The 14,886-nt window shown below is 35.6% G+C and overlaps 1 protein-coding gene across 5 annotated transcripts in view; it reads right to left on the bottom strand.

Moving 5' to 3' along the window:
- The window catches only part of CNKSR2 (connector enhancer of kinase suppressor of Ras 2), a 296,479-nt gene that overhangs the window by 51,888 nt on the left and 229,705 nt on the right, over positions 1 to 14,886 (bottom strand). For all 5 annotated transcript variants that reach the window (XM_074391385.1, XM_074391386.1, XM_074391387.1 and 2 more), the window contains 2 exons: positions 11,281 to 11,354; positions 10,933 to 11,004 (listed from right to left, as the gene is read on the bottom strand). In XM_074391385.1, the coding sequence (XP_074247486.1) occupies positions 10,933 to 11,004; positions 11,281 to 11,354 (146 nt within the window). The remainder of the gene's footprint in view (positions 1 to 10,932; positions 11,005 to 11,280; positions 11,355 to 14,886) is intronic.

Raw genomic sequence — 14,886 nt, 5'->3', positions numbered from 1 at the left:
TGTAATTATCATCTCAGGTACATTTGGGAAGTGAAGAAAGAACTGAAGTAGAACTGGAATAAAATAAAGATTATCAAATGAATTCAGTAGCATTATATATATATGCACAGACACAATCCAGAAAATTATAAACTATAAATCAAGAAGTAAACTTCATAACGATATTTTAAAAATGACTCTAATCATTAGTAAAAGTTCAAAGTTAAAATTTAGTCTCAGTTGATTTTCAGTGAAAAAAGGGTTAAATTTGTACTACAAGGCAAATCTTACCACTCTTGGGAAAGACTGGTCTGGTGCTTTTGGGTGAAAATGATGATAATACCAAGAATGAAAAATGTATTACTGAATTTTAATCCAGTGCCTTGTATTTACTACTTTAAAAATATCAATGAAATTTTATTTTATCAGAAATGTGAAGAACAATGAGGTCCTTATGAAATAAATCAGGAAATTAAAAAGGGGCTTGCTCAATTTTTTACCTCAACAGTATTTGTTAAGTGTTTGCTATGTGCTGAACAATGAGCTATGTGTTAGGGATATAGAAATAACTAAGACATAACTTTTGCCTTCAGTTACCTCTAGATTCACTAAGTTTCATAAGACAATTGAAAGTTTAAACTATTCTTAAGAAGAAAAATTTTTTTAATTAAAGAGAAATTGTTTAGAAAGTGTGTGGATATACCAGGCCACTGCACAGAGCCACAAGAGGCTAAATACTAAACAACTGTTGGTGTATCTTGGATAAACTTATCCTTTAGGCTTCAACTAGAAGATACTTACTCATTTACTTGCTACAGTTATGATCTGGTATTTTAGGTTATTATGAAAGCAGACACATATGCATTAACTGATTCAAGCAATATTTATTAAGAGCCTATATGTGCCAGGTACCTAGGATACAGAGATAAAACAAAGTGCCTGCCTTCATGATTCCCATATCTTTGTGAGGGAGACAAACAATAAACAGGGATACAAATAAACATACGTGAAATAGTAGCAAATGCTATTTAAACATAAACAAGCAAGCAAGTTAGAAAATTAGAATGTCAAAGATGCTGGGGATGAGGGAAGGCTACTTTAGGTAAGATGACCAGAGACACAATATTGAATTTAGAATCTGTTCAACAGAACAGATTTTATGAGGAAGATCTTTAATAACAGGTCTAAATTCAGTACCTTACCATATCACCAATACTTTAAAATAGGAAATTATAAGTTAAGGGGATATTGAACCTATAGCAAACATTCAAAGGAGATATTCACAACTGACAAAGAATAATGTGTTTAGAGGGAAATAAGAGAAAGAATCATAGGAGAAATGTATAAATAATAATTACCAAATAGGAACTGGTAGGTCATCACAATTACAAGAACATATGTACTGACATGGTAAGGAATACACAGGCCAAACAAATTCAGTAAATAAGTCTTCAGAATACTTGAGTAACATGATATTTTGTTTTATCCCCATAGATTTTACAAAGACCAGAAAAATTTCATTTTTTAATGTTTCAATACTTATTTCTGATGAAACAGATGAATAGTAGTGGGGTGCCTAAAAGTGTTTTTGTAAATTACCTCACAAAAAAACTTATTGCTTCTCAAAATAGAAGATGATCATTTTAATATTCTGTGTGTGTTTATGTATGCACATATATGCACATTTACTGTGTGTATATATGTGTATACAATTTTACAGAAGAAAATTAAATGTAAGGATTACTTTTTAACACCAATTACTAGGTCCTGTCACCACCATCATTACATTTGTTTTTTTAAATGAGTAACAGAAAAATATATTTCTCTGAAGCATGGTGTATTTTCATAAGAAGTAGATAGGACATTTAAAAAATATAAAATAGTCATAAATTATATATTTTTAATAATTAATTTTATAACTATAAAATCTTGAAGACTTAGACATGCTTTTAAAAGATTACATATAGAACAAACCAACATCCAGATCATCTTGCTGTTATGTAACAATCAAGTGACTTGACAAAGCTGTAGGTGGGTGTTTCTTCCCATCATTAATCCTCTGAATATTTTTAGCACTGACTCCCCTTTCTATTAACAACCAATTAAAAAAAATCTTCCCATTGAAAGTAGACATGAGGAATAGGGTTATTTTTTAGAAAGGAAAATTGAATGCAAAAAAATAAAACTCCATTTTAATTTTATTTTTTTGCCTTTAATTTTGAAGAAAAAATATTTTATTCAAATTGCATGTTACCAAATTTGAGCTGCAGTATTTGAATCTCACATTGGTCTACATACTAGTTATTTAGATTTAAATTTTGTCCTAGTTTGCATTCACAGTTTTTTTTTTAAAATATTTTGTTGCATTTTAGGTTTTGGGGTACATGTGAAGAAAATACAGGATTGTTGCATAGGTACATACATGGCAATGCGGTTTGCTCTCTTCCTCCCCATCACCTATATCTGGCATTTCTCCCCATGTTACCCCTCCCCAACTGCCCACCCCCTGCTGTCCCTTCCCTAGATCCCCCCCACAGACCTCAGTGTGTGATGCTCCCCTCCCTGTGTCCATGTGTTCTCATTGTTCAACATCCACCTATGAGTGAGAACATGCGGTGTTTGATTTTCTGTTCTTGTGTCAGTTTGTTGAGAATGATGGTTTCCAGGTTCATCCATGTCCCTACAAAGGACACAAACTAGTTTTTTTTTTATGGCTGCATAGTATTCCACGGTGTATATGTGCCACATATTCCCTGTCCAGTCTATCATCGATGGGCATTTGGGTTGGTTCCAAGTCTTTGCTATTGTAAACAGTGCTGCAATGAACATTCGTGTGCATGTGTCCTCATAACAGAACGATTTATAATCCTTTGGATATATACCCAATAATGGGATTGCTGAGTCAAAAGGAATTTCTATTTCTAGGTCCTTGAGGAATTGCCACACTGTCTTCCACAATAGTTGAACTAATTTACAATCCCACCAACACTGTAAAAGTGTTCCTATTTCTCCACATCCTCTCTAGCATCTCGTCTCCACATTTTTAATGATTGTCATTCTAGCTGATGTGAGATGGTATCTCAATGTAGTTTTGATTTGCATTTCTCTAATGACCAGTGATGATAAGCATTTTTTCATATGTTTGTTGGCGTCATATATGTCTTCTTTTGAAAAGTGTCTCTTCATATCCTTGGCCCAGTTTTGAATGGGTTTGTTTTTTTCTTGTAAATCTGTTTTAGTTCTTTGTAGATTCTGGATATTAGCCCTTTAACAGATGGGTAGATTGCAAACATTTTTTCCCATTCTATTGGTTGCCAGTTCACTCTAATGATTGTTTAATCAGGTCCCATTTGTCTATTTTGGCTTTTGTTGCCAATGCTTTTAGTGTTTTAGTCATGAAGTCCTTGCCTATGCCTATGTCTTGAATGCTTTTGCCTAGGTTTTTTTCTAGGGTTTTTATGGTGTTAGGTTTTATGTTTAAGTCTTTAATCATAAAAATGTAGTTAATTTTAGTGTAAGTTGTCAAGAAGCGGTCCAGTTTCTGCTTTCTGCACATGGCTAGCCAGTTTTCCCAACACCGTTTATTAAACAGGGAATCTTTTCCCCATTGCTTTTGTCAGGTTTGTCAAAGATCAGATGGTTGTAGATGTGTGGTGTTGCCTCCGAGGCCTCTGTTCTGTTCCATTGGTCTATATCTCTGTTTTGGTACCAGTACCATGATGTTTTGATTACTGTAGCCTTGTAGTATAGTTTCAAGTCAGGTAGCATGATGCTTCCAGCTTTGTTCTTTTTGCTTAGAATTGTCTTGGCTCTGTAGGCTGTGTTTTGGTTCCATATGAAGTTTAAGCTGATTTTTTTCCAGATCTGTGAAGAAGGTCATCGGTAGATTGATGGGTATAACATTGAATCTATAAATTATTTTGGGCAGTATGGCCATTTTCAGAATATTGATTCTTCCTAACCATGAGCATGGAATATTTCTCCATCTGTTTGTGTCCTCTCATATATTTTCTTGAGCAGTGCTTTGTAGTTTTCCTTGAAGAGGTCCTTTACATCCTTTGTTAGTTGTATTCCTAGGTATTTTATTATCTTTGTAGCAATTATGAATGGCAGTTGATTCTTGATTTGGTTCTCTTTAAGTCTGTTATTGGTGTATAGGAATGCCTGTGATTTTTGCACATTGATTTTATATCCTGAGACTTTGCTGAAGTTGCTTATCAGTTTCAGAAGATTTTGGGCTGAGAAAATGGGGTCTTATAAATATACAATCACGTTATCTGAAAATAGAGACAGTGTGACTTCCTCCTTTCCTAATTGAATATGCTTTGTTTCTTTTCCTTGCCTGACTGATCTGGCTAGAACTTCCAATACTATACTGAATTGGAGTGGTGAGAGAGGGCATCCTTGTTGAGTGCCAGATTTCAAAGGGAATGCTTCTAGTTTTTGCCCATTCAGTATGATACTGACTGTGGGCTTGTTGTAAATAGTTTTTGTTATTTTGAGATATGTTCTGTCAATATCTAGTTTATTGAGAGTTTTTAGCATAAAGCGCTGTTGAATTTTGTTGAAGGCCTTCTCTGCATCTATTGAGATAATCATGTGGTTTTTGTCTTTGGTTCTGTTTATGTGGTGAATTATATTTATAGACTTGCGTATGTTGAACCAGCCTTGCATCCCCGGGATGAAGTCTACTTGATCGTGATGGATAAGCTTTTTGATGTGCTGGTGCAATCGGTTTGCCAGTATTTTATTGAAGATTTTTGCATCTATGTTCATCATGGATATTGACTTGAAGTTTTCTTTTTTTGTTGAGTCTCTGCTGGGTTTTGGTATCAGGATGATGTTGGTCTCATAAAATGATTTGGGAAGGATTCCCTCTTTTTGGATTGTTTGGAATAGTTTCAGGAGTGCTACCTGCTCCTCTTTTTATGTCTGGTAGAATTTGGCTGTGAACCCCTCTGGACCTGGGCTTTTTTTAGTTGGTAGGCTATTAATTGCTGCCTCAACTTCAGACCTTGTTATTGGTCTATTCAGGGTTTCAACTTCTTCCTGATTTAGGTTTGGGAGGATGCAAGTGTCCAGGAATTTATCCATTTCTTTCAGGTTTATTGGTTTATGTGCATAGAGTTGTTTGTAGTAATCTCTGATGGTGGTTTGTATTTCTGTAGAATCTGTGGTGATATCCCCTTTATTTTTTTTATTGCATCTCTTTGATTATTCTCTCTTTTCTTTTTTATTAATCTGGCTAGTGGTCTATTTTGATGATCTTTTCAAAAAACCAGCTCCTGAATTTATTGATTTTTTGAAGGGTTTTTTGAGTATCTATCTCCTTCAGTTCTGCTCTGATGTTAGTTATTACTTGTCTTCTGCTACGTTTTGAGTATTTTTGATCTTGTTCCTCTATCTCTTTCAATTTTGATGATAGGGTGTCAATTTTAGATCTTTCCTTGCTTCTCATGTGGGCATTTATTGCTATATATTTTCCTCTAGACACTGCTTTAAATGTGTACCAGAGATTCTAGTATGTTGTGTCTTCATTCTTGTTGGTTTTGAATAACATCTTTATTTCTGCCTTCATTTCACTGTTTATCCAGTCAACATTCAAAAGCCAGTTGTTCAGTTTCCATGAAGTTGTGTGGTTCTGAGTTAGTTTCTGTGTTCTGAATTCTACCTTGAATGCACTGTGGTCTGAGAGACTGTTATGATTTCCATTATTTTGCATTTGCTGAGGAGTGATTTACTTCCAATTATGTGGTCAATTTTAGAGTAGGTGTGGTGTGGTGCCGAGAAGAATGTATATTCTGTGGATTTGGGGTGGAGAGTTCTATAAATGTCTGTTAGGTTTGCCTGGTCCAGGTCTGAGTTCAAGTCCTGGATATCCTTGTTAATTTTCTGTCTCGGTGATCTGTCTAATATTGACAGTGGAGTGTTAAGTTCTCCCACTATTATTGTGTGGGAGTCTAAGTTTCATTGTAAGTCATTAAGAACTTGCTTTATGTATCTGGGTGCTCCTGCATTGGGTGCATATATATTTAGGACCATTAGCTCTTCTTGTTGCATTGATCCTTTTACCATTATGTAATGTCCTTCTTTGTCTCTTTTGTTCTTTGTTGGTTTAAAGTCTATTTTATTAGAGACTGGGATTACAACTGCTGCTTTTTTTTGCTCTCCATTTGCTTGGTAAATCCTCCTCCATCCCTTTATTTTGAGCCTATGTGTATCCTTGCATGTGAGATGGGTTTTCTGGATACAGCACACTGACAGGTTTTGACTTTTTATCCAATTTGCCAGTCTGTGTCTTTTGATTGGGGCATTTAGCCCATTTACATTTAAGGTTAATATTGTTATGTGTGAATTTGATCCTGCCATTTCGATGCTAGCTGGTTGTTTTGCCTGTTAGTTCATGCAGTTTCTTCATTGTGTTGATGCTTTTTAACATTTGGTATGTTTTTGGAGTGGCTGGTACTGGTTGTTCCTTTCTGATTAGTGCTTCTTTCAGGAGCTCTTGTAAAGCAGGCCTGGTGGTGATGAAATCTCTGAGCAATTGCTTGTCTGTAAAGGATTTTATTTCTCCTTTGCTTATGAAAGTTACTTTGGCTGGATATGAAATTCTAGATTGAAAGTTCTTTTCTTTAAGGATGTTGAATATTGGCCCCCACTGTCTTCTGGCTTGTAGGGTTTCTGCTGAAAGACCCACTGTGAGTCTGATGCGCTTTCCTTTGTGGGTCACCCGACCTTTCTCTCTGGCTTTCCTTAGCATTTTTGCCTTCATTTCAACCCTGGTGAATCTCACAATTATGTGCCTTGGTGTTGCTATTCTTGAGATATATATTTGTGTGTTCTCTGTGTTTCCTGGACTTGAATGGTGGCCTGCCTTGCTAGGTTGGGGAAGTTCTCCTGGATAATATCCTGAAGAGTGTTTTCCAGCTTGGATTCATTCTCTCCATCACATTCAGGTACACCTATCAAACATAGATCAGGTCTTTTCACATAATTCCATATTTCTTGGAGGCTTTGTTTGTTTCTTTTTATTCTTTTTTTCTCTAATCTTCCCTTCTCATTTTATATCATTGAGTTGATCTTCAATCTCTAATACCCTTTCTTCTGCTTAGTCAGTTTGGCTGTTGAAACTTGTGTATGCTTTGTGAAGTTCTCGTGATGTGTTTTTCAGCTCCATCAATTCATTTATATTCCTTTCTTAGCTGTTTATTCTTGCTAGCATTTTGTCAAACCTTTTTTCAAGGTTCTTAGTTTCTTTGCATTGGGTTGGAACATGTTCTTTTAGCTCAGAGAAGTTTCTTATTTCCCACCTTCTGAAGCCTGTTTCTGTCAATTCATTAGACTCATTCTCCACCCAGTCTTGTTTCCGTGCTGGTGAGGAGTTGTGATCCCTTGCAGGAGGAGAGGCGTTCTGGTTTTGGGTGTTTTCATCGTTTTTACGCTGGTTTCTTCCCATCTTTGTGGATTTATCTCCTTGTGGTCATTGTAGTTGGTGACTTTCAGATGTGGTCTCTGAGTGGACGTTCTCTTTGTTCATGATGAAGTTATTTCTTTCTGTTTCTTAGTTTTCCTTCTAACAGTCAGGCCTCTCTGCTGTAGGACTGCTGGAGGTCCACTCCAGATCCTGCTTGCCTGGGGATCACATGCAGTGGCTTCAGAACAGTAAGGGTTGTTGGCAGTTTCTTCTTCTGTTATCTTTGTCCCAGAAGGATACCCGCCAGGTGTCAGCCTGAGCTCTCCTTTATGAGGTGACTCTTTGGATATATGGGGGTCAGGGAGCTGCTTCAGGTTACTGTCTGTCCTTTATAGGAGCTCAAGTGCTGAGCTGTGAGTTCCATTTTTCTGTTCAGAGGTGCTGGGCAGGTACGTTTAAGTCTGCTGCAGCGGAGCTCATAACCACCTTTTTTTCCCAGGTGTTGTCACGAGAAGGTGGGGCTTTATTTATAAGTTTCTGTCATGCTGCTGCCTTTTTCCAGAGATGCCCTGCCCAGCAAGGAGGTAGCCCAGTCATAGTCTGGCAGCAGAGGCGTTGCTGAGCTGCCGTGGGCTCTGCGCAGCTGCTGTGTGAACTTCCTTGCAGTTTTTTTCATAGTGGTATAGTTAGAACTGCCTCTGTAATGGCGGTCTGCCTATGTAACGGCGGACTGCCTCGGTAATGGTGGACTGCCTTGGTAATGGCGGACTGCCTTGGTAGTGGTGGACTGCCTAGGTAATGGCAGCTGCCCTTCCCCCACAGAGCTGGACTGTCCCAGGTCCATCTGTGCTTGCTGTGAAACTCTCAATCGAGAGTGTTTCAGATTGCTAGTCTTTGTGAGGATGGGACTGGCCGAGTCAGATCACCTGGCTCCTTGTTTCAGTCCCCTTTTTTTTCAGTTGCATGGGTGACTCTGTCTCCCACGCATTGCAGTCACCAGTTGAAAAGGCGCCCATATTTGTGTGAGTTTTTGTGTGGAGACTGACTGCACTGGCTGAAACAGCTGTGCTGGGGGCTCATGGTGCTTTTCTGCCTGGGAATCTCCTGGCCTGGCTCCCTGTGTCAGCCCCCTTTTTTTTTCAGTTGAACGGGTGACTCTGTCTTCTAGGTGTTCCAGTCACCAGTTGAAAAGGTGCCCAGATTTGTGTGAGTTTTTGTGTGGAGACCTGCTGTGCTGGCTGAAACAGCTGCACTGGGGGCTCAGGGTGCTTTTCCGCTGGGAATCTCCTGGTCTGCGGGCAGTAAAAATTTGTTTGGAAATGTGGTAATCAGCCACCCTCTGCGTTTTCACTGGGAACTGCAATCCAGAGCTGTTCCTATTTGGCCTTCTTGGATTGTCTCCCTCCATTTTAATTAAATTTAAAAAACAATTCAGTATTTCAGGACAATTAAATTTTTAATGTTGTAGTGCACCATGACAGGCTTTACCTAAAACAGTGCTTTTAAATGTATAATGTAAAGATGTCCTTTTTATGTTTCACTTTCTTTCTTTGACGTATTGCTTAGAAAACCGACAAAATGAGCCACATAAAACTGGTTTAGTGTTTGCGATACCTCAAATCAGATACATCCACAAAATATTAGAAAGGAGCAGTGACATCAGCATCCTTTTGAAGCTATTGCTAACTTGCAGTTGGTAATGAAGGCCAAAAAGGATTTTATAGTTCAAAAAATCTACTTTTCAACAGGCAACTTCTAAGCTTAAAAATATCCCAATTAGCATGTAACATGAATGTTTACATTGTGTTAATTCTTGGAGTTGACTAGATTCTAGTGCATCCATCTTGTAAGATAGTATATGCTCATGTATACCACTTAATTTCAGTTTGGTTATGATGAAAATCCTTCATATTTATCCCAAGAGCATTGATTTTAACATATGTTAAAATGGATAGTAAGTACTAGAAAAGTGGAATTATAAAATAATTAAAACACAAAATGGAGTATCACATGTCTCCCTCTCCATGTGCATGTGAATAAACATTTTCATTTTGAAAACAAGGAGAAAAAAACTATTTAAATTTTTATAGCTTGGTGTGAAATTTCAAGAATGACAAGTTATATGAATTTAGAGAAGATTTTGGAAACTATATTAAAGGCTCAGTTCCCTTATTAGTAATAAAAGATTTAATCAAGTTTCTCAACACTTTCTCTGCCATTTCCTTATATTCATATCTCTGGTTCAAAAAAAAAAAAAGCATGCTTGTACTCCCAAGTGTCAAAGAAGAAGATTATTTATAAAAGGACATTAAGTGTTCATTTAGTATGTTCAAGCAAATTTATGCAGCTACACAATTTTGTGCCTAAAATTGCCTAGGTACAATTGTTTTAGAGACACACAAAGAAAGGTAAATGTAGTCAGAGCCCAAAGTATATAAAAGAAATATATATTAATTGTAAACACATAGCACTTATAACTTAGTAGGCACTGTTCTAAGTTCTTTATGTATGCTTATTGACTCCTTATAAAAGTCTTACTGATAGGGGTCATTATTATTTTCACTTTATAAAAGGGTCAATACCTCAGCATAGAGAGGTTAAGTTTCTTGCCCAAGGTCTCACAGCTAATCAGTGTAGAGCTGAGATTGAGATGGTTATTATCCCCACCCACCTCTTACATGGACTGGACAATATCAGGAATGAAGAGTTCAAGTTATTTGTCCAAGGTTGTACAGCTGGTAAGTGGTAGAGCTGGGATTTAGAGTCTGGTTGCAAGTCCATTGTCCTGATCATGATGCTATGCTGTCTCTCTCTAACTGTAGCCAGGTTATATTTATAATATGTACTGGTTAGTAAACTTATAGAAAGGGGGAAAATTTTGAATCTTAAACTCAATTTCTATAATTCTAGAAAAGGAAGATGGGAAAGGAAAGAGAAAGGAAGAAAGCATAAAATTCACAAAAGCCAACGTATAAACATGAAGCAGAATGTGGCAGGTGATGAGAAAAGAAAAAAAAATACACAGGTTTTCCCCGAGCCACTAAGTAACCATTAAGCCATCTGATTTGTTGGTTGTATGGTTCTGTCAGGTCAAAGATGAAAAATGACAGAAGGAAATACTAATTTTTCTTAGGCCTGAATTATTGAGATGAATATTCTGTCAAAAATACTCAGTACTTGAAAAAGTCAGCTTTTTTGGTAGACGTCTCTTTTTCCCCCATCTGGGAGTAAATTTTAAGACATATTATTGAAATTAACTTTTAAAAATCCCATTTTTTGGTGGTAGATTTTTTTGGGTCTGTATATGGTCTCTATCATCTTTTTGGTAAACTTGACAAAAATATTTAACGAGTTTATTTTGACTTTTTAAATGATGTTCTTTAAAACTATATATGGCTGCATGGAGCAATATAGCTGGTCCTATTTTATTTTAAATTGATTGATCTAGAAACTTCAGGGACATTATTCTCTAAGCATTACTGTAGAAAATTTAGAATTCTAGGCCTCACTGACCTTCTACATACTCTGAAATACTTTACCTGTTCATATCATCAAGATGTTCAGCAGCAAAATAAAAGCTTTTGATTTTAGGATGACAGGCTTTGAATGCACTGCAAAAGGAAACAAAGTACATTTATTACAGATTGGGAACTAAGTTTGAACCAAATAATTTTGATGTGCAAAATTACCATAACATCTAACCCGAGTTCACATATATAATGCTTCTATCATCATGACAGAAATCAGTACAAAGTTCAATTTTCTGTCCACAAAACTACTTTCTTATTACCTCAATGTGAAAGCATTAAATGAACAACCTATAATTTAAAATCTGGAAATAAAAAAAAAAAACTATCTTTTCCTCTTCCCAAATAAAATCAACTTACTATTTTTTGCGGCATTCACTGGCTCTATCAATTTTAAATTCAGGCAGACTGATGAATCCTTCTGCTTTTTCATCCTAAAGAGGGAACACTCTCGGTTAGGTTATTATATACAAAGGTATGAAAGTAATGATACTCTATAACTATGGCTTAGATATCTGTACTAATAAATATGTTCCTTTAATTCCTTAAATTTGACATTTTAGAGATCAGAAGTCCATGCTTACCTGCTGTATTCCATAAACTGAAGATATATTTTCAACACTTAGAATACTACTAAAACATGTATAGAACTTTTAAAAAGTATTTTTCATATTAAAGTGAGAATAGAAAATTCTTTAATTCTCAAAGTGGAATGCGTTTTCTGGTCAGAATATATATACACTTCTATAATATATAAAATAAATGTAGTCCACTTTTGTAATTCACAATTTTCTATTTTTCTTAATGTTCAGATGTAAAATATAGCAACGTTTACTGATTCAATTTCCCTCCAACAAATCTCTTATCAAACCTGATTTTCTTTTATCATATAACAATGAACTTTTATTTAATTATTTTTAACTTCCATTTTAGGTTAAGGGTACACATGAAGGCTTGTTATACAGGTAAATGCGTGTCAAAGGGGTGTGTTGTACAGATTATTTCATCACCGAGGTACTAATCCTAGTACCCAAGAGTTAGTTTTTCCTGCTCCTTTCCCTCCTCCCACCAACCCCCCTCAAGCAGACCCCAGTGTCTGTTGCTCCCTTCTTTGTGTACATGAGTTCTCATCATTCAGCTCTCACATATAAGTGAGAACATGAGGTATTTGATTTTCTGTTCCTGCATTTATTTGCAAAGGATAATAGCTTCCAGCTCCATCCACATTCCTGCAGAAGACATAATCTCATTCTTTTATGTCTGCATAGTATTCCATGGTGTATATGTACCACATTTTCTTTATCCAATCTGTTACTGATATGCATTTAGGTCAATTCATGCCTTTGCTATCATGAACAGTGCTGCAATGAACATTCATGTGTTTGTGTCTTTATGGTAGAAAGATTTATATTCCTCTGGGTATATACCCAGTAATGGGACTGCTGGATTGAATAGTAGTTCTGCTTTTAGCTCTTTGAGGAATCACTACACTGCTTTCCACAATGGCTGAACTAATTTATACTCCCACCAACAGTGCATAAGTGTTCCTGTTTTATCTGCAAGCTCGTCAGCATCTTATGACAATTATTTTGTGTATTCAAGAGTATACAAATGAAATAGGTCAATTTGATTTTCAAATACCTGGCTTGGAGTATGTGCTATATATATAAAGGTAATTTTTCACCTGAAAAATCAAATGAAATCTATAAAACACTCTTCTCTCTAATGCTGGATGGAAAAACAAGATAGAAGAATTATCCAAAATATTATGTTCGATACAAGTTATCCCAACTAAGCTAAAATTATCTTTTGCTAAATAGTTTATCATTGTATCCCTTCTCCTGCTCATGATCAAGCTCCTCAGAGTTTTACCATCTCTAACCTTTATTTGATCTGTGCTATATCCATAGCTCCTTACATATGAAGTTCAAGTGAGATTACACTCCCATCCACTATCACAGAGAAAAAAAGAGAGACTCAATTCTTTTAGAGTGTATTTCACTTTCATTGCTAGGCTTCTAAGCAAAACAAAAATCTGATGCTACTGAAAGTGACTGAATGTGTGTTATGAAAAAGAGCAGTATTAAACTTTTTCAATATTTGAATATTTTTTCTTCCGGATCTTAGAGTAAGGACAATATTTTTAAATCCTTTTCCCAACTTTAATTTCTTTCTATGTTATATTACCCTTGACATCCATAATGTAACATTTAAAATTTTGAACAATTTAAAATATTTTGAGGTAGTTACTATCTCCCCATAATGATGTAATGAGGGATTTTTATATTTCTCCTAAAAATATGATCACATTAAAGGTACTTCTTGCAATGTATACTGTAGAATTCCTCATTCATCTCTCACAAGGCTAACAGTAACAGTAAGTTTCTGATTGAAACTTAGTTCACCAAAAAGGGGCCATAGTTTTTCATCATTTAAACTCTGAAAGATAGGATATAATCTAGTATATGGCAGACAAATCTGGAAGTGACCTCACAATAAAGAGAAACATAAGATACTATATGTTGCTAATACTTGATTGGCATATAAAAAGTATTTAATATATATCTGTTAAATGAAAATGTAGGTAAAATTATGGTTTGTTTTCTGTATCTAAAATAAGACATACTTAGCAAAGCAGAGTATATTTTAGGTAATTGTGTGATTTGCCACAAAAATGTCAACAGTACAAAAAACAACCAAATATTTTTATATAGGTGACAAAGACAATTACAATAAATAGAAAAATATTAACTCAAGATTTTAGAAATAAAATGAGAGGTTCCTTTGAAAAATGTTACTAATAACACACATATTTTTTTGAGACAGGGTCTTGCTCTGTTGTCCAGGCTAGAGTGCAGTGATGCAATCACAGCTCACTGCAGCCTCAACCTCCCTGGCTCAAGCAATCCTCCTGTCTCATCCCCTCAAGTGGCTGGGACTACAGGTGTGCACCACAACCCTTGGCTAATTTTTAAATTTTCTGTAGAGACAGGGTCTCACTATGTTACCCAGGCTGGCCTCAAGATCCTGAGCTCAAATGATCCTTCTGCCTCAACCTTCCAAAGTGCTGGTATTATAGGTATGAGCCACTGGGCCTGGCCTACCATATGTTTATTGAACACTTAGTATGTGTCAGGTATCGATTCACTTCATCCATACGATAGCCCAGTGATAAGCATTATTACTGCTCCCATTTTGCAGATGAAGAAACTAAAGCACAGCAACTCAGGTGGTGTGATTTCTAAGTCTACTCTTAAACATAGCAACATTACATTATACACTTGTCTAGGGAACATAAAATTATCTAGATATTATATGTTATAATCATAGGCATAATAATGTTAAGTTATATTTCAACAATACTCAACTACAAATTGACGAATGTCTTAACATAATAGTATTGAACTATTCACCCAGCATACTACATTTAACCAGGTATGTTTTTTATAAAATAACAGCAGAAAGCATTGTTTTAAAAAACTAATAAAGTAAACTAGTAGGTGGCTATAGCAAAGAATTAAAGGCAGATGCAGAGTAAAGGGAATATCAACAAATGCTTTGGCATATCTGTCAAGATATGTGATAAGTTTTGACATGACTACTCTGGATATATAAATCTGTTATACTAAAACCCCCCAGAAAATCATAAGAATAAATAAGTGTATTATATCTCTATATCTGTATACCCCCATTGGGCCAAGTGAAATGAATACTTGCAGATTTTCAAAACTAGTCTACTAGATCAGTTTTAAAGAAAAATGGAAATAAATTCAGGATATTAATTTACTTAAATTAGTAAAGGGCTTCCCCTCTTCCCCTTAAAAAAAACAGAAAAAAGTGTAAAACTTTGAACAAAAGGAAGACATTAAAAATTGTTAAATATCTACATATAATCCTTTTAGTTAAGCTACTGCTTAGATTAGCTTAACATTTTTATTTAGATACACAGAATTTTACTACACTTTA

This window comes from Saimiri boliviensis, chromosome X, assembly GCF_048565385.1.
Source record: "Saimiri boliviensis isolate mSaiBol1 chromosome X, mSaiBol1.pri, whole genome shotgun sequence".
In the NCBI taxonomy this organism is placed as follows: domain Eukaryota; kingdom Metazoa; phylum Chordata; class Mammalia; order Primates; family Cebidae; genus Saimiri; species Saimiri boliviensis.
The sequence above is the reverse complement of the archived record's forward strand: the minus strand, read 5'-3'. Positions and strand labels throughout refer to the sequence as shown.